Source organism: Rattus rattus, chromosome 1 (genome assembly GCF_011064425.1).
Source record: "Rattus rattus isolate New Zealand chromosome 1, Rrattus_CSIRO_v1, whole genome shotgun sequence".
Taxonomy (NCBI): Eukaryota; Metazoa; Chordata; class Mammalia; order Rodentia; family Muridae; genus Rattus; species Rattus rattus.
Window position 1 is genome coordinate 154,593,575 of NC_046154.1, and position 27,480 is coordinate 154,621,054.

The 27,480-nt window shown below is 54.1% G+C and overlaps 1 protein-coding gene across 4 annotated transcripts; it reads right to left on the minus strand.

Annotated features, from left to right (window-relative positions):
- Positions 1-1,953: 1,953 nt before the first annotated feature.
- On the minus strand, positions 1,954-27,339 carry Dazap1 (DAZ associated protein 1). Of its 4 annotated transcripts, none has more exons than XM_032908058.1 (12): positions 27,247-27,339; positions 16,442-16,482; positions 16,019-16,185; positions 15,750-15,815; positions 12,669-12,779; positions 11,975-12,023; positions 9,337-9,419; positions 7,265-7,418; positions 6,205-6,234; positions 5,917-6,057; positions 5,107-5,283; positions 1,954-2,821 (listed from the first exon to the last, which is right to left on the minus strand). In XM_032908058.1, the coding sequence occupies exons 1-12, from the start codon at positions 27,249-27,251 to the stop codon at positions 2,649-2,651; spliced, it is 1,197 nt and encodes a 398-aa protein (XP_032763949.1). In that variant the 5' UTR covers positions 27,252-27,339; the 3' UTR covers positions 1,954-2,648. The 4 variants fall into 4 exon arrangements, with proteins under 4 accessions (XP_032763949.1, XP_032763932.1, XP_032763942.1 ...); XM_032908041.1 differs by lacking the exon at positions 27,247-27,339 and adding an exon at positions 23,842-24,022; XM_032908051.1 differs by lacking the exon at positions 27,247-27,339 and adding an exon at positions 23,842-24,004 and having other exon boundaries at positions 12,669-12,776.
- Positions 27,340-27,480: the final 141 nt, after the last annotated feature.

Consider the following 27,480-nt stretch of genomic DNA (forward strand, 5'->3'; position numbering starts at 1 on the left):
CTGGGGCAGCCCAGTTTAGTCACAAGAACCTGCATGCAGTCTTCACAGGTCCCTCCCAAGCTGTGGCTGAGGTGTGTTGCTTGATTCCTTGGGGGCTGCTGTACTGACATCTTTTGGGAGGTCTCATGTAGCCCAGGAAGGTTTTTAACTCATGTAGTCAAGGATAACTCCGAGCTGTTGAAGGAAAATATGGACTCACAGATTTTATCTTCTTTGCACCTGTGTGTGCAAGGCTGGATTCCCCCCAACCACCCCTTGCCCCCCTGACTGGAGTTGTGAGCCATCCATGTAGGTGTTGGGGACAGAGCCAGGGTCCACTGTAAGACCAGTGTCTTAGCCTTCACTAACATTTTTTGAGACAGTCTCACAGGCTGGCTTTGAACTCAGAGATAAACCTGCCTCTGCCTCCCAAGTGACGTGTGTGCATCCACACCTGGAAACACTTTTTTTTTTTTTTAAAGTTTTATTCATTTATTTTATGCATGAATACACTGTAGCTGTCTTCAGACACACCAGAAGAGGGCATCGGATCCCATTATAGATGGTTGTGAGCCACCATGTGGTTGCTGGGAATTGAACTCAGGACCTCTGGAAGAGCAGTCAGTGCTTTTAACCGCTGAGCCATCTCTCCAGCCCCTGGAAACACTTTTTAAATTTTAAATTAAATGTACTCATTTTACAGCCCACGATCAGCGTTTCTCTCCTCTCAGCACCCCCTCAGGTAAGTCCTTCACCCATTCTCCTTAGCAGGGGAAGCCTCACTTTGGCTGTCCAGCCCCCAGCCCACCCCACACTGCACACCAAGTCCCTGTGAATCTAGCCATCTTCTCTCATGGAGGTCAGACAAGACTGTCCATGTTGGGGTGTGGAAGCCACAGGCAGGGAGGGAACAGGCTCAGGGACAACATCTGCTCTAGTTGTTTGGGGGATGGGCAGGAAGACCTAGCTGCTCCCTCATCTGCTACATAGGCACAGGAGGCCAAGGTCTAGCCTAGGCTCACTCTGATGGTGATAGTTTGTCTCTGTAACCAAGGGTCCAGGTGAGTTGCCTCTGTTGGAGTGCCTGTCCTCCTTGGGTCCCTCAAATCTCTCTCCCAATGCTTCAGTAAGACTCCCCAAGCTCTGTCTGTCTGGGTGCCTGGCCATACTTCAAAGGTGTATTTCCGGCACGGAGAGATGGCTCAGCAGTTAAGAGCTGCTCCCCTCCCGACCTCCTGGCAAGGGCTGAGGGCTGTAGTACACAAGTCAGAGGCCTCGAACCAGACCAGTGACCGGTGGCAATGAACACATGCAGAGTGTGACGAAGGGTACACTGTGACACATCAGGGCTTCCATGGCAAGGGCTAATTTTTTAATGTTTCCTCTTGGGGGAGCTGCAGGGCCGGGGTCAGACAGGAGGGACAGGGATAGTGGGGGACCGAGGCGCACAGGGTGAAAGAAGCACCAGCTGCTCTTCCGAGGAGGACCTGGCTCAACTCGCAGGCCGCCCCAGGCCCACAGCAGCTCACCAGTCCTAGGGAGCTGAGCGCTGCTGTCTTCTGTGGAGGGGTCACAGTGCACACACAGAGGCAGACCAACACCAGGCGCACAGGGCTGAGAAGGATCAGTAGGTTAAGGCACTGGTCACAGAACCAGGAGATCCACACTCAAGTCTGCCCTCTGACCGCTTGAAACATAAGCCCTCCTCACACCAAAATAAATGCAAAAAAAAAAAAAAAAAAAAAAAAAAAAAAAAGGGTACTAAATACATCGTGTGGGTGTCGCTTCAAGGCCAGAGACGGGACTCCATGTGCCCAGCCCTGTCTCCTGCTTCCATGAAGCCTCAGCCCTGCACAACCCACTTCTAATGGGACAGGTCCTCCTGACCTTGGTACCCACAGCCCCTCCAAAGCACGTGTGGAAGGACAGAGAGGAACAGGTCAGAGTTACAGACACAAGCAGACAGCACTCAGGTTCTGATCCAAACACGCTGCTTTATTCAAACCGGGTCAAACTGGTCAGTGGGAACCTGGGCCCTACTGAGGGGCCTCCAGCAAGGCCTTGCCTGCCACCCACGTGGGGCCCAGGCCACCCGTGACTTCAGCACTGCCACCTGTGCCAGGGGCCCTGTGGCACTCGAAGCCACACAAGCCGCTCAAAGCAAGGAATGAACAAAAAACCAAACGCACGCAGTAGTCTCTGCCCACACCCCAGCCCGCGCCGGCGGGAGCCAGGGCCCCGCTTCCCACACCCGAACCCTGCTTTAAATTAAAAAATAAGCCAGTATACATCGTAGAAAATTTCTCTTAAAAATCTCACAATTTGTAAATGTATATTTTTTCTTTAACATAAAAGTTTACAATATACGGTAAAACAAAAGGCTCAAGAAAATAATCTCAAAAAAAGGAAAAAAAAAAAAGAAAAGAAAAAGAAACCTGAAATTCTGAATTAAAGCTGAAGGCGTTTTTTAAACCCTGTTGTTGAACCAGTGACGTGTTTTTATTGTGCTGATGGGTCAGAGAAAAGAAATATATTTAAAACCTCAGTCCAGACGCGGCCTTCGCTGCCCCTCCCCCCCAGGTCGAGTGGTCATTTATTTTGTCCCGAGCGAGTGTGTGATTGTCACGAGTTCACCAGTCCCAAATCCTGCCCTGCTGCCGTCCCCTTGGCTAGCGCCTGTAGGGATGGAAGCCCTGCACGTTGTGGTTCTGCCCACGTCCGAAGCCACTGCCACCAGCGGGGGGACCCCCTGAGCCCGGCACAGAGGGGCCCCCATAGGAGGGCGGCTGCTGGCTGGGGTCTGAGAAGCCCTGGCCGAAGCCGCTCAAGTCCTGCCCGTAACCTGTTGGGAGAAAGGTTGCTTAGTTCAGGGTCAGGGGACAGTGGCCCACCCCATGGTTCTGCCAGAGCATCCCTGCCTAGCTTTGTCCCAAGGAGAGGCACCACTTTTCAGGCCTGGGGTCTGTGGGCTCCCTAGTGGCCTGTCAAGACACCCTGATGCATCACACACACACTCACTCACAGACACACGCGTACACACACACACACACACACACAGACACACGCCCACACACAGAGCCAGGGAGCTACAGGCACACACACACACACACACACACACACACACACACACACACACACACACACACACACACGCCCACACACAGAGCCAGGGAGCTACAGGGTGCTCAGTCCCGCAGTAAAGGCACAGCCTGGGCTGTGGTAGGAACAGGACAGACGTCTTGGGGTTCAGTCTAACTCCCCCATAATCATTTCTACTAAGCCTGAACAATTGCTGTCAATCTCCCCACCAGGGTGAGGCCTTGTGAGGGGCAGAGCAGGGCAGAGCCTGCGGCCTGAGCAGCAGCACATGTGGACGCGGGCTCCACTGGCTTGGCCTTGCTTGTTGGGACTGTTGGCCCAGGGCAGCAGGGGAGCAGCTGGGAGCACCACTCCTACCCACAACAGGGGCCACCCGAAGCCTGGCTCACAGGTGCCCAGAGCGGAGGAACGAGCAAGTCCCCAGGGGGATGGAGCAGGTCAGAGTGCTGCTACACCAGCGGGCTACAAGACAGTGGCGCTCTGCGGTGTTCACATTCAGCTTCAGGTGACCAGGCTACATGAGCACGAGCCAAGCATCCATGTCTGACAATACCATGCACAGTCAGTCCTCCATTCAGAGCACTGGCTTCCCAGCACCCACTTGGCACCTCACCCCTGCGGTACCTGCAGTTCTCAGAAGACCTTCTGGCTTCAGATGGCCCCTGAACACATGTGCTACACATGGAATAAAATAATTTTTTTTTTCTTTTCTTTTTTTCGGAGCTGGGGACCGAACCCAGGGCTTTGCGCTTGCTAGGCAAGTGCTCTACCGCTGAGCTAAATCCCCAACCCCATAAAATAATTTTTAAAAAGAAAATCCCATTCTAAGTAAGACAGAACAGGAGCCAGGTGTGGACGCACACTTTCAGTTCCAGCTCCGGGGAGCAGAGACAGGCTGATGTCTGTGAGTTCAAGGCTGACCAGGGCTACATGGCTGAGACCGTTTCAAAAAAGAAAGAGAACCAATAAAATACAGCAGTAACAAAAACAAACCGAGGTGCAGTGGATGGAGCACATTAGTCACCAAAGCCTACTGAGAAACAAGAGGCAGGGGACTTGTTCTGAGTTCTAGGCCACCGTGCTATAGAGTAAGACCCTAGCAAAAAACAAGAAAGGAGGAGGGGGGCCGACAAGGCTTGGTTGGTATGGTGTTTGTCACCAAGCAGGACAGTGTGAGCTCCACTCCTAAACATACAGGACAGGAGAGAACAAATGCCTAGGGTGCCCTCTGACTGCCCTTGTGTGCCAGGGCACACATATGCACACACAAACCATAAATGAAGAAAAAAAAAAAAAAAAAGACTGAGGAGACATGGCCAGCATGTGTAACAGTGGTGATTCAAGCTCAGGGCAGAAGCTCAGTGAGGAGAGTTCCTGCGGCAGAGGCAAAAGCAGCCTTCGACCTCCCTCAATCAACCATGACGTGGTACCAGTGTCACAAGGAGCTACCACTGCAGAGCCTGGCCACTCCCCTGACCTAAACCTCAACTGAGCACTGGGCTCCTAAGGGGCGAGAGCAGACACAACCTCTAGGCAGGTGAGACACAGCAGACACACACACACACACACACACACACACACACACACACACACACACACACACAGCAGACACACAGACACACACAGCAGGCACACACACACAGCAGACACACACACACACACACAGACACAGACACACACACACACAGCAGACGCACACATACACACACACACACACAGCAGACACACACACAGACACACACACACACACACCCTGCCACACACACACACACACACACACACAGCAGACACACACAGCAGACACACACACACACACCTGCCCCCCCCCCCCACACCCTGCCCACATACCAGAGACTGCTATGACAGCTAGGCTCTGACTGGTGATTTGGGCTTCCCCAGGAAGACAGAGACAAAAGGTAGAGCCTACAGTAACCCTGACCCAGGGCTCAGCAGGAGTTCTGGGGGCCCACCCTCTCCCAGGGGTTTCTGCTCTTGCCTGCTCCGGGAGCAGCGGGCACAACCACTTACCATATTGACCATAGGGGAAGTCCGGCTGGGCTGTTGGGGGTTTGCTCATGTCTGGGGCAGCCTGAGACGGAGGTGGTGGGAAGGCCAGTGGGGCAGCCCCTGGGGTGGCAGGTGGAGGAGGGACCCCTGGAGGGGCGAACTGATCAGGGGGTGGGGGCGGAGGACCGTAGCCAAAACCTGTAGGGATGGGAGAGCAGGGCACAGATTGGTGCCAGTTTCAGAACTGTCTGAGCATGGGCTACCCCATACTCAGGATGTCCACCCAGCACATCCTACCAGACACTGCACAGGCTGGGACTCAGCCCCAGGCCATGACCCTGAGCAGACAGCTCAGGCCAGAGCACCGGGCAGTATCGTACACACAGGGATTCTAGAGGAAACTCCGGAAGCCACAGCTAGCCACTACCAGGTGCAGGACGCAGCGATGGACTGAATGCCTGTCTAGCTGCACGCGGCCCTGGCCTCCACCCCAGTACCAGAAGAAGCCACCACTGAACACAGCATCAGAGGTCAGCCACTCCAGCCGGCTGTGTCTGCTAGCACCAGGCCAGGTGAACTGAACCTAGGCCACCGTTGGGTGGGGTACAAGTCCCATCCGTGCTAACCGGGAATAACCGGGTAGGGTGGGTCCTGGGTCAGCTCCATTCCAGAGTTCTACCACAGGCTAACTGCAGCTAACTGCACCAGCCCAAGCCTCCGAGAAAGAAGTGCAGCCCAATAGTACAAGGTCCTCCTATGGACTCTTAGCCAGCCCTGCCCGTGGGACAACAGTTGACCTGCTGGATCTGCTGCAAAGGGGGTATCACTCACTGAACTGTGGTGGAGCGCCGTAGCCCTGTGGGAAGCCCTGTGGTGGGGGGAAGCCTCCAGGAGGTGTGGACACAATGTAGGAGGTGAAGGGCGGGGGCGGGGGCGGGGCTCCTCTGCCCGCAGGGGGTGGGCCATAGCCACCTGCAAAACAAGAGTCATAAGGGCGGGATAAGCCGCCTGGCACAGCCCAGACCTAGGTCAAATCCATGGTCTCCTCCCAACGCCAGTAACCCAGTGCCCACAGTAACAGGCCTGCGGTGTGCACTTGGCCCCTTCAGCACGACTCACCAATGGCCTGTCCTGCTGGCACCCACATTCCTAGACAGAAGACAGAAGAGAAGGGCCAGTCAGCCTGCCAGTGACCTCCCTAGGTGTCACCCAGAATCCCCGCTCGAAGGCATACACTTCTCAACAGGGCTAACTGAGGAGGGAAGGGCTGTCCACAACTGCAGCCTCAACCTCAGAAACAGGAGAGCCCAAGCAACAGGTCCCCTCTGTTGCACCTGTTCTGCCAAGAGGGCCTGTGCCCTCAAACCGTGAGCCTTTGCAAACTTCCTTAAGCTGCTTCTGTCAGAGCAGCAAGGAAAACCTGACAAGGGGTGTGTCACAAACAGGGTCCCTTGGTGCACAGCACAGGACACAGAGATCCAATCCATGCGTGCCAAAGCGGTGCCAGCGAGAGGCAGGTGCAGTGTCTCGGACAAAGCCGGCCCCCGCCCCATCACCAACAGGCACTGTGCTGGCACCGGGAGGCCGCGCCACACACACTGCAGCTGAGGGGAGGCAGCCGCCTGCAGGGCTGCCAGGACAGAACACGGTGGCCAGGAGCCTGCCCTGGACAGTGGTGCGGGAGTGACAGAGGTCTGCCACCCTAGCCCTTTGAGACTGAGGTAGGAAGGCTAGCCTGGGCAACACAGTGAACCTGTCCCCGAGGCCCTGTGTCTGTCAGCAGTAAACCTCAATGCAGCCTGTGGCCTGAGCTCATGTCCAGCACTGAGGGAAACAAACTTTCCCGTTCATTTATTTAGGTCAGAGGGAATTGTAGAAATGGGGGTGGGGATCTCACCTGCAGAGTGGGGCCTCCTAGGCAGCCCTGCCAAGCTCCTGTTTACCATTGCTAGCCAGGGACTGGGCTCAGGTGGTGACACACTTAGCCAAAGTGACACCACATGGTCCTCAAAGGACAACTCAAGAGCCGCACCACATGCTTACCAGGCCCTCGAGCCTCCTGTAGCCTGGCTCCTAGGCAGTGGCTTCTGTGGTGGTGCTTGTCCCGCCACTGGGGAACAGGGAGGCAGCTACCACCTCCAAGGCATGCAAGCAGGGACAAACCACACCTGTGCCTTACCTTGTGGGCCATATCCTTGTTGCCACGTTGGCGGGGGCTGGCCCGCCCAGCCGTTGGCTGCACTGGGCGCCACGCGGCTACCCCACTGGCTGGCTCCTGGCTGTCCTGGTGCTTGGTTTTTGCTGTCTCGAGGTTCAGCCCGTTTAACCTCCACCTAAACAAACCGAGTGCACTTTAGGGAGAAGCCAAGGTGGCGCCCCTGCCCTTCAGACACCCGTGGTGACTTATGACTACACTTAACGCCTTACGACTTAAAGTGAGTACTTAAGATAAGCTTACTTAGGCCAGTAAGTTTCTTTCTTAAAAAAAAAAAGTTTGCTCTTTAATTTCTTTTTATAAAAAAAATGTTTCTCAGGTACAACAGATGTATCTAGAAGATGCCCTGTGCCCCCCTCCACTGCAAGCAGCAGCAGGAGGCCAAGAGCCCTGGAGAGACAGCCAAGGTGGGGCACCGAGGGGTACCCTGCTTAGAGAAGGCAGTCAGTCTCCTTGCACCCAAAGAGCCCACCCACCACCCCCGTGCATACCTGAGAAACACGCTGGCTTTGACTCAGTTATTTAATGTCTAGTGGAAGATAAAGACTTACCTTCCTCAGGCTAAGGCTTAAAGAATCTCAGTTAACTCAAAGGCGTGTCAGAGGGAATGGATGTAAGAGCCTTACCATACAGCTAACAAAAAAGTCAACAAACATGCAAGAAAATGGACATTGGGATCAGTAAGCAACCTTCATACTGTGTTTGGCAGCAGCCCAGCCCTGGCCCAGCAAGGGGACAGGGGACAGCAGACAGGGGCCCTAACAGAAGCTGGTGTGCATGGCCTACTTAGGCCGGGGTGTGTGTGACCTCACTCTTTGAGGGCTCGCTGAATACTCAGCAGTCCCGGCCTGGGCTGCCTGTGCCCCCAGGGCTAAGCCCAGAACCCGGGCTCCAGCGGGCCCTTCCTCAGGCAGAGTGCTTCTCGTTTTGCCAGCAGAAGCACAGCCCCACCCCCACCCCCACCCCACCAGTGCCCAGAGCGGTCTGATGGTGGAGACTGGGGGAAGCAGATGCTGTGAGCTGGGGCAGTGTGAAAGCAGGAACACAGCGAGTTAATGAGCCCCTGAAGCCCCTGGGGACTCGTCCTGCTTACAGAGCAGTGTGTACCCAAGACTAGAGGAACTTGGGCTGTGGCTTCTCACATGGGGTTAATCACCATGCAGGCCCAGCTGTGGACACTCAGTCCCCAGAGGCTGCATTGTCCAGCGAAGGTCAGCAATGGGCAGGCTGAGCTGTCTAGGGAGAGGACCGGAGGTTAGGGACCTTCACACCACACAGCACTCTGCACTGTGGCTAGCTGCTGTGCTCTCCGGTCTGCATGCTGGGTTAAACTGAGCTGCAGGGAGTGTCAGAACAGGGCTGCCCCATCTCACTGGGGTCTGTTTGGGAGGAAGCCCAGAGCCTAAGATTTCCCTGTCCCTCTATACTCGGGCCCAGCACAGACAGGAAGCCACAGGAGTGGCGGGGTGTCTAGTCTCAGGGCTAATAAGGCCCACACAGCTGGGGCATGCATGCTGAGGAGGTGGGGTGGACTTTAGAGGTCTGAATGGGAGCCCTGCACATGCGGCTACAGAGAGCTGAGGCCCTGGGCCTGCCCTGCCCACTCTGGCAGCAACACAGTATGAAGACGGAACACCAGAGGTCACTTGACTGCACGTGGTTAAGTGCTATCAGAGCATGTGGCTGGTCCCGGAGTTTCACAGTAAGTGACCCGATAGAAACCAATCCTTCAGGATGTTTCAGTCTGTTTGGAGCTGGGCCTCAGCTCCAGGAGGCTTCTGCTCATCACATTAAGGTCACGGTTATAGAAGGGGCTGGGCCACATCTGAAGGAGTGGTCATGGAAACCAAGCCTCAGGCAACACTAGGGTCTCACTGAAGGCCCCCCACCTCCCAGGGCCTCACCCTCTGCCCCATCCCCCATCCATGGGCAGCACCCCATGGATGTCCTGCTGGGAGTACCCACTTTCCAGTGAAGCCCCTCATTGCCTAAGGCTTGGCTTGTTCTTAAGGTAAAATAAAACTACAACTACACACTTTTTTGCCCATGATGTCGTGAAAATGCATGTTGACAGCCTGGTCCACTGATTGTTCGTCCTCGAAAGTAATAAATCCAAAACCTAGCCAACGACGAAGAGTGAATCAAGGTAGCAGGGCGTGTGACACAAAACAGGATGATGAACAGTATCAGGGCGGCCACAGGGTTGAGCTGGGTTTCAGACAAAGCCTGTGTGTAGAGGGGCTATGGCCCACAGCAGGTTGGGGACAGTGGGTGACATTCACCCTTCTCCAGGCTGAGTGCTGCCATGGGGAAGAGGGGTGCCTGGGAGGTGGGGGTGTGTGTGGTGTACTCTGGCTTTTCTGAAGCCCAGCTTCTCCCCTGCGGTTTGCAATTGGCTTCGCAGCTAGTGCTGACAGCAGCCCCCGCTGTTCTAGGGCACCGAGTGCAGTTCCTATTGCGCCTCGCCAGGCTTACCCAACACTGTTGGCTAAGCCCGCGGAGTCCTACGTCTAACAGTTCTACTCCTCTATGCACAGACGATATAGTAATACAGTAATACACAAAGATACAGGCCACAACGGGTTCCAGCAGGTCAAATTCTGCTGTCAGCAGCAACAGCAAGAGGCATGGTGTCATCAAAAAAAAATAAAAAACAGAAAAAGAAAAAAGAAAAAAGAAAAAAAGTAAAAAGAAAAAAAAGAAAAAAGAAAAAAGAAAATTTCAAAGAAAAAAAATTTAGCATTTCCCAAACACAAGAAAGTGGCAGTATAAACGAAGTTTGGTTGGTCTGGGGCAAGCGCGGCCACCCGACTAGGGGCAGAAGGGACAGGGCCAAACTGAGCGCTAACATGTCCTGCAGCAGCGCTCAGGCCCAGAGACCTCAGGGAACAAGGGTAAGGGAGGCTCCAGACAGAAGGGCCCAGAAGGGCTCCAAGAGAACTAACTTTACAGCAGACAGAAGGATGTGTGACAAGGGCCCCTGTGCACTGTGGCAGGGGAGCTGGGAAGAAGTGGCCTAGGGATAGGACAAGCTGATGAGATGGGGTACTGGGGCTGAACCAGGAAAGGAACCGTAAGAGGACACGGCCGGGGAGAGACGGAAGCAGGAAGAGAAGGCAGTGAGGAACCAGAGGAGAGACGGAGGGAAGGAGGGCTGGGGCTCCTGCTGCCTTATGCAGAGGGAGGCAGGGCAGGGCAGGGCAAGCCAAATGGATGGTGAAGGTGAGCTCTAGCGGAGCTGGAGGCTGAAGAGACAAGACCAGGGACAAAGGACAGAGGTGAGAGAATAAAGGAGACTGCAGACAGGGTGCTTGGGGACTAAGAGGGAGGGGGACAAGATGGCCTGCTATCCAAGTCAGCAGACAGGAAGCAGGAAGGAGAAGGAACACTGAGACCCACCAAGACCCTCAAGGAGTCAGCAAAGCCAAGAAGACAGGAGGTGCTGTAGGGGGGCCCTGCTGACCCAACCCCTGCTATCTGCCACCCGATAGGACACTTCCAAGCCCCCAGGGGACACAGGCCCACACGCCAGCCCCTCCAGCACGGGTCAGCAACACTAGCTGGGCCTGGCTGGGCCGGGTGGCGGGAGGGTGGCGGCAGCTGTGCCAGCCGTGGGCGGGAGCACCTAGGAGCTGCCCTCAGAGTCCCGCACACCGAGGCTTCGCAAAGTCAGAGGCGGCATTTGGAACACAACATAGTGATGAAGACATGTGAAAAGTTGACATTCTCTCAAACGGCGGGAGTGTCTGAAGCCACCGGGCTGGCTGGGTCCAGGCACAGTGCAAGAGGCCGTGGGTCGTGGGGGAGGAGCCGGGGCAGGCTGTCTACAACGCTGTGTCAGAGGCAGCAGCGGGACAAACACACTGAAACTTCGTTTACACCCCACGGGAGCAAAGCCGCTCCGTCCTCTGACTGCGGGCGGGCCTGTACCTGTGTGACTTAACTTAGCACCTGGAGAGAGATCTAGAGAGACATCGTTAATCACAGACAATCACAGAGAGAGGAGACAGCTTACTTAACGGTACCGTATTCTATGACACTACGTACGTCATTAAGCATGTATGTCTACCGTAAATTAAGACTAAGACTTAACAGCTAAACCACACGAGTGAGCAGTGCGTCCTGGACGAGTGAGGAGGCTCAAATGGCAAACTATGCTCCTGAGTGGTGGCGCGCCACGAGCACCTGAGCAGGGCGTTCGGGGACAGGGGGACAAGTGGATGAAGGCTGTGTGTGCTGAGGGGTGCAGAGTGTGAAGGGAGGGTTGTGTGAGGTGAGGGCCCAGTAGTGTGGAGCACTTTGGTCCAAAACAGATGCTGAACCCAAAATGAGAGTAACCAACAGCCAGAAAAGGAAAGGGGTTGGAGAACACGGCTGTCTCCTGCTCCCTGGCGAGTGTGGACCGAGTGCGGGAAGTGAGGGCAGTGGATGGAGTCTAGGGTTGGTCAGCACAGCAGACGGGGCAGCTGGATATGTTCTGGAGACAAAGCTGTCTGTGTCCATCTTCATGTGAGGGCCAGGAGGAGTGTGATGTGAGTGGGGGAAGGAGACTGTGTCTGGGCATGTGGCCCAATGGCAGTGGCTGTGCAGCATCTGACCGTGGCCTGTCTAGGGCGAGATAGTTTGCCATCTGAGGGGAGGACATGGGTCAGGATGAACAGGCTCAGCCCTTACCTCGAGGCCGCTGCTTCTCGGCATCATAGATCATAACGACCTCTGTGACCTGTGAACAAAGTGTGATTGAGGCAGACTCTGTGGAGGCAGGTGCCACTGACCCACTCAGCCCATTCCAGGAGGGCCCAGGGTACCAGCTAAAGGAGAGCTTAGCTAAGGCAAACCAGCAACTGTGTTGGGCTGCACGCCCCAGGCGAGATAAAGTCTGGGAGGTGCTAGGCAGTCTTTCCCCAACCTGTGCTGTCCTATCTGAGGGACATACTACCCAGGGTCACCAGGATGCTGCCATGCCTGACAACTCCCCCAGTGCACTACCTAGCAGTTTAGGCCCTGCTGTCTTGTCTGCCCCACCCAGCTGCTCAAATCCCCACAGTGAGCAAAGGGCTCCATCCTGTCCCCAAAGGCATGGCCACACCCAAGAGTTCCAGGTGAGACAGTTCCAAGATGCCAGGTGAGACAGTGCCAACATCTCAGTACGAGGTCAGCCACCCTTATAGCAGAATCCTTTGTGGGCATAAACCCAGGTAGGTTTTGAGGAGGCACAGGGCTCAGAGTCCTTGATCTAACTAGGGCCAGCTACCAGGCCACAAGGCAGCATGTATGCCTCCCAGGCACGACCTGCTCTCCCCAAACCCCGGGCAGGGCATGACAGGACATGTAGCCAGGGATAGCCATGGTGGCGCGCAGAGCTCACCACTCCAAACTTCTTGAAGTACTCCCTGAGCTCCGTCTCGCCGCAGTTGTGGGGAATGCCCCCAACAAAGATCTTGTTGGATTTGCTGCTGTCGCTCCTGGGTCCTTTCTGCTGTCAAAAAGGGGGGAGGGGGAGATCAGTGACTTCTGATGGACCATTCCCCCAAAGGCTGGCTACCACACAGCCCTTTTCCATGGCAACGGTCTCACTGTGTAGCCCAGGCTAGCCCTTCAACTCATGGCAGTCCTGCTGCCTTGGGCTCTGCAAAGCTGGAACAGATGCAAACCACTGGCCCTGCCCCTTGTACGGCCTTTCCTCATCGTCGTTTTGTTGAGGCTGTCTCACCATGTACTGCTGGTCCTCCTGAAACCCATTATCCAGACCAGGCTGACCCTCAATTCCAGTTCCCCTGCCTCTGCCTCCCAAGCACTAGGATTAAAGGTGTGCGTCTCCCATCCCCGCCCACTGCTGCCCATATCCGCTTCTCAGTCAGCTGAAACCAAAGCACATCCTGAGACTGGGCTACTGGGGATACTAGGAGGCAGGCACCTGCAGCGCTTCCTCAAGCACGACACACACTGCCTTCCTTGGATCACAAGAATGGAAGGTCTGTGGGCAGGGCAGGTACGTGTGGGACTGCTGCAGAGGTCACCTGACAGCTTGTCTCAAAGCAACAGAAAGCCTGTACTCTTGGGCTGGCAAGATGGCTCAGTGGATATGGGTACTTGCCATCAACTGAACCCCAGTCTGATCTCTGCAACACACATCACGGAAGGGGAACCAACTCTTAGCTGTCCTCTGCTGTCTATGTGCACACTATGGCATTCATGTCCACAGACACCAAACATACAAATGGAATTAAAAAACCACTTAGGGAGGGTTGGGGATTTAGCTCAGTGGTAGAGCGCTTGCCTAGCAAGCGCAAGGCCCTGGGTTCAGTCCCCAGCTCCGGGGGTGGGAGAAGAACCCACTTAGGAGGGCTGGAGAGATGGCTCAGTGGTTAAGAGCACTGACTGCTCTTCCAGAGGTCCTGAGTTCAAATCCCGGCAACTACACAGTGGCTTGCAACCATCTGTAATGGGATTTGATGCCCTCTTCTGGTGTGTCTGAGGACAGCTACAGTGTACTCACACAGAATAAATCATTAAAAAAACAAAACAAAACAAAAAAAACAAAAAACCAACAACAACAACAAAAAAAACCCACTTAGAAACAGTAACAACAAGCCTGCACAGGTGGATCTCTGAGGCCAGTCTGGTCTATACAATAAGTTCCAGGACAGGGAGGGCTACAGAGTAACCTGTCTCAAAAACAAACAAAACAACCTGTGATGTGAAGATGGGGCTCTGGCCCAACTTTTTTTTAGTGCTTGGGACAAAACTGGAGCGTTACACATCCTAGGAAGTGCACACCAATGACCTTCATTCCCAGTGTGGATGAAGATTTTTGGCAAGGTTAAAAAAAACACAAAAGCAGGGGTTGGGGATTTAGCTCAGAGGTAGAGCGCTTGCCTAGCAACCACAAAGCCCTGGGTTCGGTCCCCAGCTCCGGAAAAAAAAAAAAAAAAAAGAAGGGGTTGGGGAAAAAGCTCAAAGAAAAAAAGAAAAAAAAGGCCAAAAACAAAAAAAAAAAAAAAAAAAAAAAAAAAAAAAAAAAAAAAAAAAAAAAAAAAAAAAAACCAAAGGCGGGGTTGGGGATTTAGCTCAGTGGTAGAGCGCTTGCCTAGGAAGCGCAAGGCCCTGGGTTCGGTCCCCAGCTCCCAAAAAAAGAACCAAAAAAAAAAACAAAAAAAAAAACAAAGGCAGTCTCAAGAATACCAGCTGGGCTGGAGAGATGCTCAGCGGGAAGAGCACCGACTGCTCTTCCAGAGGTCCTGAGTTTAATTCCCAGCAACCACATGGTGGCTCACAACCATCTGTAATGAGATCCGATGCCCTCTTCTGGTGTGTCTGAAGACAGCTACAGTGTACTTATATATACTACATGAATAAATAAAAATTACATAAAAATAACCTTAAAAACACAAAAACACCAGCTGGGTGTGAAAACTTGGGGACACAGGGGAAGGCTTTGGCAGTAGAGCAATCGTGGAGGACCTAAGCCTTGTCTCACCTGCCCCCGCTGCTGCTCCTACTTGTGGCTCTAACCCTGTCCCCTATGTGAGGACACAATCAAGACTGGACTTCTGTGCTAGCTGTACTTGGACAGGGCTGTCGGCCTAGCAGGAGTCTTGGGTCCTGGGCTACACGGTAAGACGGGAGCACATACTCTGTTAGTGATGTGGGCTCACCAGGGCAGGAGCTCATGTGTGCAGTGAGCCAGCTGGTGCCACGGTGTGGACAGCAGTGCCCACTCCACCCCACGAGGCCCACGGAGCAGCTCTGAGGCAGCGAGCACAATGCTGTGCTAGGCCCACAGCCTCTGGGAACTGACTTCCCAGATGACACAGGGGCAGGGCTCCTGAAGCTTACTAGGCCTGGGTGCACAGCACACTGTCACACACAGTCTTGACAGGAAAGTGCTGAAGACATGGCTCAGCAGGTAAGGGTAGCAGTCGCTCTTCCGGAGGACAGGATTTGCCTGAGCACCCACATGCTGGGTCCCAACTGTTACAGCTCTAGTCCCAGGGAGCACGACACCAATTCTAGGTCCCTGGGCATCAGGCACTCAAGCAGTGCCTAGACATACAAACACACAAGAGCAGAAAAATACAGAGACATTTGGAGAGTAATCGGGGAACAGCAGCTTCCAGCTAGCGTCCCAGCACTTGAGAGGCTGAGGCCAGCTCACTAAGGTGCCATTTACAGTGCCTGCCGCCTCTCCCTGGTAGCCATCTCTGCCTGCACAGCTGGCACACATGGAAGTGAAGGCACAGCCCGCTGCCAGGCAGGGACTGCTGAGGTGTGGGGTGGGGTGGGGTGGCTCCACCTCCACAGAGCAGCTGGACAGGTGGCGGGCCCCGAGGCTGAGGAAGATTGCGCACACAGCCCAGGAGATGGTGCTTGGCTTTCAATGGCTCCTTAAGTCAGTGAGCAGAGTGGAGTAAGAGTGGCCACCCTCTAGCATGACAGAACTCCTTACCCAGCCTTCCTTGGGCCGCGTTCGCTCTGGCTGCATCCCCCGAGGTGTGCATGGCTTCGGGTCGATCTGTGGGAAATGGTAAGGCAGAGCTGTGAGCAGGAAGCTACTCTGGCCAGGGCACTGCACTGGCCTCAGTTGCAAGCAGCCACCACACCCATGGCTTGTTGCCTCGAGGGTCTACCCTCTGAGATACCCGCTTCAATAGCCTGAACCCACAGCAACTAATCCAGACAGGTGGGCGAAGATGAAGGACCCATGAAGTCACTTACATTCCGGCCATCTAGGGTGTGTGGTCTGCTGGCCAGCACTGTCCCCACACAATTGGGGTCTTTAAACTTGACAAATCCAAAGCCTCGAGACTGGTTGGTGGTTTTATCTTTCATGATGACACAATCCACAACCTCACCATACTGGGAAAAGTAGCTGCGCAGAGTCTCTGCTCGGAGACAGAACAAAAGCACACATCCCCAGCTTAGGCACAGCTTCAGCGCGCACACGCGCACACTTGCACGCACACCCCCCCAAACCCCACACGACCACTTGTGCAAGCTCACACATGGACATCTCACACACATATGCAAGACCACCCGCCCAGACGATGACTTTAGAGCAAGCCTTGCCAGGGGACCCAAGCTTAGATCCACAGGCACCAGAGCCAAGCCCATCCATGGCTGGGACACCACAGTTCCTACCTTGAGTGGTACTCCAGTCCAGGCCGCCCACAAAGAGCTTCCTGTAGAGAAAAGAGGCTCGGGCTCAGGCGACCCCTTGAGGGTTGTCTCAACCACCCCAGGCCCATGGGAAGAGGAGTGTGCTCGTCAGCCTTTGAGCCACACAGAGCTCAGTGAAGGGCTTTCAGGTAAGAGATATGTACGCCCTTGTTGACAGAGATGGCCCTGTCAGAGCCATACTGCTAGGACAAGAGCCACCTGCCCATGATAGGCCACCAGGAGAGGAGTACAGCCTGAGCCCAAGCGAGGTCTAGCCAACTAGATAAGACCCTAGCCCAGGATGTGGTCCCATGAAGCTGCCGAACTACAGCGGTGACAGAGCCTCAGCAGTGGCCCAGCATGCCTGGGGCCCACGTCTGGACAGCACTTCTCCAAGGCTAGCGGCACCCCCCCCCCCAAGTGAAGAGACGCAGCTGTATCAGATGGCCCTTGGGCCTCAGCAGTGAGTACTAACTGTGTCACCCGAGGCACAGGGACTCAGGCACGCATCATTCGATCCCTCCACAGCTCTGGGTCATGAGCATGGCTCAGCAGAAGAGCCTGCCCTCTGTAGCTGCCACACTGAAGCTCTGCTTGCCAAGCCCAGGGAGCAAATCTTGGGGCAAAATTCTGAGCAGGAAGGGTCCTCAGAGCCAGCACCACCAGTCAAACTGCAGACATCTTACAGGAAATGCTAGATCCACTGCCCTTTGCCACCCATAGGCAGCCAACTATACCACGGCAGGCTAACCCCGAGGGCTCTGTGCAGGTGGGCACAGACTGCCTTGTAGGAGTAACCAGGCCCTGCATGTGAGCCAGGAGCTCCAAGACACAAGAGTCCTTACGTGGTCCAAGTGACCCACAACCAGGTCCCACAGTAGCGGTGCCAGCCATGGATAAGCTTGGGTGACCACACAAGTTCCTTCCTTCCCAGTTGTGGACGAGATGCCCTGTCCAGCAAGGTTGCCAGCCTGCTGGCTCCTTTAGCCAAATCTTTGCAAAAGATCCAGCCTCAGCAACTGCACGGGTGGCTCAGGGCCTGGCCTCATTAACATGAAGCCACGTCTCCCCAGGCCAATGCCCACTGAAACCAAAGTACAGCAAGCTCGGCCCTGTGGCAACACCAGCTGCCGCCAGCGGGGCTTCCGAACCAAGCAGGAGGCTGGCCACAGGGCAGGAAGAGGAACCGGTCAGATGGGTCCAGGCCCTGGGCCCAGGTACAGTTTCAGGTAGACACTGGGCAAGTGCTAGGTGTGGTGGCACATGCATGGAAGACACCCAGCACTCAGGAGCTGTGGAAGGATTGAGAAGCCGGAAGCCACAAGGGCTTTTTAAAAGGACGAAAAAGAAAGGGAGAGCAGCCACGCAGGAGACAGGCACCAGGAGTGGGTGGGGTTCCCATCTCTTCCTGGCTTCAGGCAGCAGAGCGCACCCACATCCCGCAGTGCCACAGGCTGCAGATGTCTAAGAGGGGCTGTATATTGGTGTGGCTATTGTTTTTGCCCACATCCTAGGTAGCATGACACTCTGCAGGCAAGGCTCCCTGTGGAGCCCATGGGTGTTACTGAGGTTGTACATCACCGGCTCTGAGGAAAGCAGGACTTCTGCCTGTGTGCAGAGGCTTTCTGCCTGGCTCAGTAGAGTCCATCAGGTGAGACAGGCCCATGTTCACAAAGGTTCTGGAAGGTTCCGGGATGCAGATTTCAATTCCTTTGTGGCTGACCTCTAAGCCTCGGGCGAGGGCACAGTATTCAATCAAGTAAGAAGGAGAAATGAAAGCCAGAGACTTGGGAGGGCATGCTGATCAGCCAGCAGGGAGCCAGCACGGGCAGACTGGGGACTAGGGAAGGCCACTCAGCTCTGTAGGACACACTAAAGGTAACAGCAACAGTCAAGGTGCCTCCAGGGGGAGCTGGTGGACTCCTCACTTATGGGCAACCTGCCATGGCTGGGTCCTTACACCCCACCCACATCCTGCTGCTGGGCCTGGAGACAGGCTTTAGGCAGGGCATGGTAGGCTCTGCAGCACAGGGGTGAGCCTGAGAGGGCCAGCCCCTGCTGCTTGTCCCTAGGCTGACTCCCTGACTCACCTATGAGGACACAGAATGGAGAAGCCCATGATCCCCACAGATAGAGTGACATGAAGATGTGACTGAAGGGGCCTTATCTCTAGTGACTAACTTCACTAGTGGTCCCGCCCTCCCAGCTGGTCCTCAGTGCAAATGGAGCAAACTACAACCTCAATTGCTATGATGGCAGCCCCTGGGGAAAAAAATGATGCTGTTAGCAACACTCTGCTCTGCCATGGCCTCCAGTCCTGCATCCTGTTCCTCTCTTCCCCAAGGCCACTCAAGCCTGAGGCCCTAAGTATCTCTAGGAAGGGACAGATCCTCAAGTGCCCTTGAGGAACCGGCTCAAACCCACCGCAGGCTCACAGCAGGCACCTACAACACAGCATGTACAGCCTCTGGACTGTGGCCAGGGAGCAAAGGCCTTGGGTGAAGGCAGCCCGCCATGGCTGGCAGAACAGTCAGTCACCCCATCGGCTGTTCACGCCTGGCTCTTCTGAACCCAGGGAACCTTGGACCATTGTTCAGCACCATGCAGCCAGCAGGACACACACACACTCACACACACAGAAAATCACCCAAGAAGCACCCCAGGGCTGAGGGACACTTATCTTCACCATGTTCTCCCATGGCTTCCTGCCGCCTCTGTACCCACTGCGTCAGAAGGAGCAACTGCAGCCAGGCTGGCTGAGGTCTGAGGTGCTCCAGGGCTCAGGGCCAGGCAGCTGGGTCCTAGGGCAGAGCCACTAAGCAGTGGTGGTCACTAGGTGGGACACACGTGAGTATGAGCTTGGGCCTCCTCTCCTCTCACAGGCCTTGCACTGACTGCACCTTCTGCCATCGGAGCAGCAAGGCACTCAGCCCCATGTGACGCGCCCAGCACCCACATAAAGCAGTCTGCACAGACCCCGCACAGCCAGGACCCTCATCCGGGTCAAAAGAGGAGCCCTAGCCTTCCTGATAGGCCACCTTTCATTCTCCAGGTGACACTGACAACAGTCAGTGTACCAGCTGTCAGATGACCTGTCCCACAGGCCTGTCACTGGAGGAGCTGGACAGCAGAGTGGCCTGGGCCACCCAAGGGGACTGCAGGAACCTCCGCTCAACATGGGCATGAGCCTGATACTCAGGATACAGCATCTGACACCAGGCCACTTGTGATAGCTCTAGCAGGGACAAGGCCCTCCTGCACTGGCTGACTCAATACCAGAATGCAGAAAAGCACACTCAGGAAGCAGTACCCACTTCTACATTCCCTTCAGACGCCAACCCTTCAGGCCAACCTTGTTATCTCAGCAAGGCACAAGCCTGACAACCTGGGAAACACAAACACACACACACGCACACAAAGTTTTAAAAGAAATGGAGGCTGGGCATGGTGGCGTATGCCTTTAATCCCAGCACTCAGGAGGCAGAAGCAGGAGGAAGCAGGAGGATCTCTGTAAGCTCAAGGCCAGCCTGGTCTACAGAGTGAATTCCAGAACAGCCAGGGCTACACAGTAAAAATCTGCCTCAAAAAACAAAAACAAAAACCCCACAAACAAAACAAAACACACACACACACACACACACACACACACACACACACACACACACACACACACACACACACACTGCTCCAGGCATACTGGAGCATACCTTTAATCCCAGAGCTCAGGAGACAAAGGCAGGTGGATTTCTCTGAGTCTAAGGCCAGCCTGGTTTACATAACAAATTTCTGACCAGCCAGGGTTGTCTTAGAAACCACCCCCCAAAAAATCCAAAACAAACAAAAGGAGACCAGCACAAGTTGGAGGTGACCCCAAGGGTGGCCCCCTGCTACCTTCTCCTGGAGAGAGGACAGTCACACCACAGGCTCTGCAGCAGTGGTTTTGAGAAAGATGGGATAGCTCCTGCCATAACCTAAGCCCCCAGCCCATGCATGCCGAGGGTAGAGGCCCCAGGGCAAGTGGCTCTAACAGGGACCTCAGAAGGCCCACTGATGGCACAGCTGCTAGACTTCTCAGTAACCAACCACTGCACTTGGAGGCTCAGCGATTTGCAACTGTAGGGTCCATTCCCAGCATTAAAAACAAAACAATTCAAAGCTCCCTTTGTAAATAAAGGTTGGGTGTGCTGGGGCTGGCCTTTAATTCACACACTCAGGAAGCAGAGGTAGACTGGGGCCTGGGCAGGTGGATCTGTGTACATTCAAGGCAGGTGTGGTCTACAGAGCAAGCACTCTAGGACTACAAAGAGAAACCCTGCCTCAAAACCAAAACCAAAATAAACCAAAAAACTGGCCCTTTGGGTGGTTTCCCGGGAGCCACAGAGCAGATTCCCAGTCTGGTCCAGTCTAGGCACATTCTCCTTCCTAGTGCTCAGTGGGTTTATGTGAGGCTGCAGATATGCAATAGGGTCCGGCACCTCATTAAATGTCCAGGTGGTGCATGCTGTGACAGGAAGGCCTGCAATAGATCATAGAACCAGCAACCTCCGACCTCTCTCCCAGGCCCACAGTGGTCTTCCAGACCCCAACAGCATGTCACAGACCCAGCACCTGCACAGGCGCCAGCCCCCTTCCGCACAGCAAGGTGCGCGGATTCTGGGACAGATGCACAGAAAACACACCCCTTGCCCTCCTCAAACACACTGCCTACTAGGCGCAGGTCCTTAGCGCCAGACACACTAACACTGAGGGCATCAGGCAGCTCACCTACATCAGGAAGTCTGCCAAACGGCAGCCAGACTCTTCCTACGGGGACAGAGACACCTGCTAAGGAACCAGGATGTAGGGAGGAGATCTGAGAGGAATGAGGGTGTCCCAGAGGACAATGTGAGGAGAACCTCACTGTCCCCCAGCCCAGGTGGTACAAGCTGTAGGCAGGAGAATGGACCCCACCATGCCTGGCTATGCTATGCGCACCACCCTGTCAAGTTCCTGCCCCTGTAAGGGGAACTCAGAATGCCACTCTGTGCTCCCTCGGCCAGAAAACTGACAAAGCAGCAGGGGAGTGGAATTCAAAGTCTACTGGGGACCCAAAGTGTCCCACAAAACCCCAGGCTCCTAGACTCGGATCTTTTAGAATTCCAACTTTGTTTGGACGCCTCAAGCTCTGGTTGATATCACAGAGATCCCACAAAGTCCCCCCCTGGGGCTCCCCAGTCCTCCGTCTCCTTTGTGATCTTCCTGATTTTCAGACTCCAGGATCGGGTTCCACAGCTCTAAAAACTTCCCTCTGGTGGTGCCCCCAATCTCCTAGCACTCTTTTTTTTTTTTTTTCTTTTTCTTTTCCAGAGCTGGGGACCAAACCCAGGGCCTTGCGCTTTCTAGGCAAGCGCTCTACCACTGAGCTAATTCCCCAACCCATCTCCTAGCACTCTATATAGAGACTCCATATTGAGCTATTGTTGGGGTTTTCCTGACCCCAGGCTCTTTGAGGGTCTCTATACCACTAAGCTACTATTTAAGGCCTCCCAGGTCTCACTCCTGCCCCCCAGCTTCCTAGCACTTTGAGTTCTTGTTCTTTTCTGGGTGCCCTGGCATACTGAGCAGTTTTAGGAGTGGGAGCTCTTCCTGGCTTCTGGGTTCCTCTTTCAGGCTTCCCTGACCCTTTATAGTCTCCCTATCCCACTCGAGAATCCTTTTGGCCTTAAGGCCCCCTTTGGGGTCTATTCTTTGGTGATCACTGGTGTCTCCCTCTACCCACTGGAACTCTGAAACCCCAGGCTCATGAGCTATCTCTTGATGTCTCCATGACCCCTGAGCTCTCATTTGGAGTCTCCCCAGCCTCTCATTTATCCTATGAACAAGCAACAACAAAAATAATTAAAAAACAAAAGAGTTCTCTTTGACTCCTTACCTTCTAGGCCTCACTGGCTCAGGGGCTCCATTTGGGCGGCCCCCAGTTTGGCCAATTATCTTTTGGAGTATTCCTGGGCCTTGCACCCCCATCTGGTATTCTCCCAGTCCCCTAAATTAGCCTTTTAGGCCTCCCTAGTTCCTTAACTGTCCTTTGGGGTCCCCCCAACTATCCACTGGGCTCTTCTCCATTCTGTGACTTCTGTTGTAGATCCCCCTAGCCTTCTGAACTACCCTGTCTGATCTCCCTACCCCATTCCCTTAACCACAATCATGGCTTATGGTCTCCAGTAGAACCAAGGGTCTCTCTTGGAGTTCCCTCAGCCCTCTGAACTATCCTTTGGTATCTCCCTGACCCATAGCTCAACTTCAGGGGTCCCCTTTACCCTAATCTATAATTGAGGATCCCTCAATCCCTTATTCTATAGGGTCCCCAACCACCTCACCCACATAACCCCCCGCTACCCTTTGAAGTCTTCTTGAGTTCTAACTAGTCCTATGTAGGACTCAGCACCTTGAGTTATCTTTTGGAGTTTCCCCAACCCTTATTTTTTGGTGCTCCCAAACTCCCTGAATTTTATCTCCCTGACACCCAGGCTCTACTTAGGGTCCCTCTAACACCTGAACTATCCTTTAGTGTCTCTCAGTCTCCTGATGTGATGGTCACCCTAATTCCTGAACTCTGGAGAGTCCCACAACCTCCAAAATTACCACTTAAGAGACTCCTTGACCCCAAAGCTCCACTTAGGAAGCCCCAACATCTGTTCTTTGTGATCCTCCTCATTCCTAAGGTTCTAGTAGATGACCCCAGCACCCTAATCTTTTGGGGTACTCCTCAGATCCCTGAGTTATACCATGGAATCTGAGTTGTAATCTATATGTTGAGGCTCCTCAGCACCCAAAACCTAATTATGGAGGGGAGGGTTATCTGACCTCTATGTATTCGTTAGGGTCTCTCTGCATCCTTAATCTATCTTACAGGGTTCCCACTGCCTGCGACCTATCTTTTACAACCCAACTCCCTAGAGTAACTCCATGGGGTCTCTCTGCTCTCTAATCTATTCTTTGGAGCTCTCTCAGTTTCACCAATCTAATATTTAGGGTTCCCAGGACCCTAGTCCTTTTTTGGAATCTCCCTGCCACTTAAAATCTATGAGGGGGGTCTCTCAGCACCCTAATTATCCTACAGTACCTTCCTGACTTCAAGGATCCACTTAGGGGTTCTCAACACCCTGATCTACCATTTCGGGGTCTCTCAGTCCGGCGAGTTATCCTACGAGATGCCCCTGACGGGTGAGCCTTCATTTAGGGTTTCCCCGACTCGTGAGTTATCGTCTTGGGTCCCTTGAGTTACCCATGGGCTGCCTTTGGGACGACCCCCAGCACCCCGGCTCTGCTCTGAAATCCCGGCCCAGTTGGCCCGGCACCCCGGCCTCCCTCGCTCAGGGCCTGGCCCGGCACCCCGGCCTCACCCGATTTCGTCGGCGCCCGCGCTGTTCATGGCGCCCCGTCCCGGCCCGCTGCGCCCCGCTCCTCCGGAAGGTCACCGCTCGTCCCTCCCCGCAGCCGCGGCCCGGATCTGCGCAACGGCGGCGGCGCTGAGCCTCCTCCCTCCGCGCCAACGGTCGCTGCGCGTCCCCGCGCCTCCGCGCCTCCGCCCTGCGCCCTGCGCCCTGCGCACGCCCGGGCGCGTTCCCGCACGGGGCCTCCGGGGGCGGGGCTAAGGGCGCGCCGCGCGTGCGTGCCCGCTTGCAAGCGGGAAGCAGGGCTCGGCGCCGGCGCGGCAGAGACAACTGAGAAACGCGCTTCCGCTCCGTCGAGTCTAAGCCTTCTGGGAAATGAAGTCCTGTGCATTATCTGGCCTTCAGAAGGCGCGCGGAGGGAGGCAGCCACGTGCGTGCGTGCGCGTGCATGCGGCGCCGGGCCCTCATGGCGCGCGCAGGCGCAAACGCGGGTTCCCTTTCTCCACTCGCGGATCTGGGTCTTGCGTGGGGGCATGCGAGGTGGGGGGGATCCAGGCCGCCCATCAGAGGCCAGTTCATAAAGCAGGGTTGCACGTTCATGCTCTGAACTGTGTAATCTCCTGGTCTTCCCTTTTCCCAGAAGATGATACAGAGGGTCACAGAGGCTCACCTGTCCAAGGTCATTCAGTTAAGGCTCGATTGGGTTCAAAGTAAAAATTAACCAAGTTCACTGTTTATTAAAAAAAAAAAAAAAATCGCCGTCCCCAGTACCACTAACAGCCACACTCTTATTACTGTCTATTGTCTGCTGGCTGACTTCTCAATTAGATAATCTGCCTTTCCTCTCATAACAAGTTCTCTGTCTCTTATATACTCAAAAGGTATATAGTAATAAACAATGACAATAACAGCAGTGACAACATAATAAATAAGTAAATGAATAAAACGAGGTAAGTTTAGTTTGTTGAGCATCTTCCCAGGCTGAAGGCCTGGATTCCATCCCCAGCACCGCTTAAACCAGGAATGGCCTACAAACTTGTCATCCCAGCACTCAGGTTAGAGAGGGAGACTGGGAATTCAAGGTCATCCTCCCTTGGTCAGATACATAGTGAACTAGAAGGTAGCCTGAGCTATGTGAGACTTTTTTTTTTTTTTTTGGTTTTTTTTTTTTCGGAGTTGGGGACCGAACCCAGGGCCTTGCGCTTCCTAGGCAAGCGCTCTAACCACTGAGCTAAATCCCCAACCCCGAGACTTTTTAAACATAAAACAACAAAACATGGTTGGGGATTTAGCTCAGTGGTAGAGTGCTTGCCTAGGAAGCGCAAGGCCCTGGGTTCGGTCCCCCAACTCAAAAAAAAAAGAACCAAAAAAAAAAAAAAAAAAACATATAAACAAAAAAAAAGCCTAGAAGCGGGTAGTAAATGTCACGCACACTTTTAAACCCAGCACTTGGCAATAGGAGCAGGCTAATCTCCGTGAATTAAATACAGCTGGTCTACAGAGTGAGCTCTCCAGGACAGCCAGGGCTACACAGAGAAACCCTGTCTCAAAACACAAACAAACAAACAAAAACAAAACAAAAAACAATCATTACTTTGAATTTGAGGGTGTCCTGGGACCTAGTCTCCACAGTGAGGTCCTATGTCAATTAACAAAATATAACAAACAATTCATTTCTGTGCTGGGTATAGCGGCTCAGATTATAAAAAACAGGCAGAAGCTTTTGTTTGGTGACAGAATCTTCCTATGTAGCCCTGATTGTCCTGAGACTCATAGAGATCTCCCTGCCGCTGAGATTACAAAGCTACCCATTTTACGCTTTAATTAGACCACATGAGATCATCAGAAGGACACTAAGAGTGGTGGAGCTGTGGAGGCTGGAGTGGAGCTCGAGTTCAGTGGGGGAAGTGCTCTCCTGGCAGGCACAAAGCGCAGGGATCCATCTCTGAGCAAGAGCTGCAGAAACCAGGCACACGGTATACATTGTTGATCCCGGCACCGGAAAGGTGGAGGCACCAGGATCTGGAGTTCGAGGTCACCCTTAGTTGCATGAGAGTTTGAGGCTATCCTGGGTTACATGAGAACCTGTTTTTAAAAATCAAACAGCAAGGGGCCAGCGAGATAGTTCAGAACAGTGGCTGGTCTTCCAGAGGACCACAGTTTGATTCCCAGCACCGAACGTGGGGAATCACAATGCCAGTAACTGAAGTTCAGGGAATTCGGTGACCTCTGCACTGCACACATTCACTGCCCCTCTACACAACACCCATGTACATTTAAAAAAATTAAGAAACAAACCAAAAACCCCAAAACAAAAGTGTTAACTGTTTCAATTCTAGACTGGAGCCCTGGTCTCCACTCCTGGTTTTTAGCAGTTTTCCCTGCCTGTAAAATGAGAGTACTAACAGTTACTGCTGTAGCATCTTCTAAGGGTTAAGAGTTTCACTGTTGGGGTTGGGGATTTAGCTCAGTGGTAGAGCGCTTGCCTAGGAAGCACAAGGCCCTGGGTTGGTCCCCATCTCCAAAAAAAAAAAGAACCAAAAAAAAAAAAAAAAGAGTTTCACTGTTCTTCTAGCAGTTCTCAGAAAAATCATCCAATCACTAACTACACCTAACCTGCCCAAGTGACCCAGGAGCTACAGCGGGTGAATGACAGGTGTGGATTGGAGTAGCTGGGAGAGGACCGGCTTCTTGGACCTCACCAGGCCAACGAGTGTCTAAACTTGAGGCATCCAGGCAGGCATGGCGGCACACGCCTTTAATCCCAGCAGTTCAGAGGTAGAATCAGACAGAACTCTGTGAGTTTGCGGCCATCTTGGCCTACACAGCAAGCTCCAGGCCAACCAGGAGCTCCTGTCTCTAAATAAACAGATTAAAGAGAAATAAAAAAATCAACTTTTTGATTTGAGGAGCATCGTGGAGGGCACGCTAGGATCAGCAAGTTTCACAGCCTCTTCAGACAGTAAGTAGAGTACCCTTGTCAGCCAGCCAAGCAAATGCATTAAGTCAAGCTTCATTCCAAATGTCTGGTATCAGGGAGCTTGCCCCGCACCTCGCAGAAGCCACAACAGTGCTTCTCTCCGTGGCACTGGTCCCACTGGTAGTCTCTAAGCATCCCTCCCTACACCGCACGCACTTCGCCCCTCAAGGCTACAACTTCCTGTCTAGATAACTAGGCTCCGCCCAGGCCCGTAGGCTCCGCCCCACTCATAGTAAAAGACTGGATTCAGCTCCACCCTCGAACAACTACCTCGGCCCTCAGGCCCGGCCTCCTAGGCGCCAACCTCACCCTAGCGGAAAGCTAGGCCGGGGCTCCTGTTTTGCCTCTACCAGGCTAGGCCCCACCCGTGGGAGAAGACTAGGCTTCGCCACTAGCAGAAGGCTTGGATTTCATCCTATCCCATAAACACCTACCCCATGGCTCTGTCCTCATCCGTAGCAGAAAGCTGGACATCACCGTCCCAGCCGGCTGGCCCCGTTCCTTAGCTTCGTCTCTCATACTTAGCAGAAAGATGACCCCACCCCATTGCTCCGGTCCCGCCCCTAGCAGAAGGCTGGACTCTGCCCTACCCTACAGGCTCCATCCTGTATGGCTCCTGCCTGCATCCCTCATACAAGTCTGGATTCTGTCCCAGCCCACAGGTCTGG

Excerpts from the sequence above, each read along its gene's own strand:
- Dazap1 (XM_032908041.1), bottom strand. The coding sequence starts at position 23,870 with ATGAACAGCGCGGGCGCCGACGAAATCGG. Across the intron at positions 16,186-16,441 it reads GGACTGGAGTACCACTCAAG|AGACTCTGCGCAGCTACTTT; the intron begins GTAGGAACTGTG and ends GTCTCCGAGCAG. Across the intron at positions 6,235-7,264 it reads ACAAGGATATGGCCCACAAG|GAATGTGGGTGCCAGCAGGA; the intron begins GTAAGGCACAGG and ends TCTTCTGTCTAG.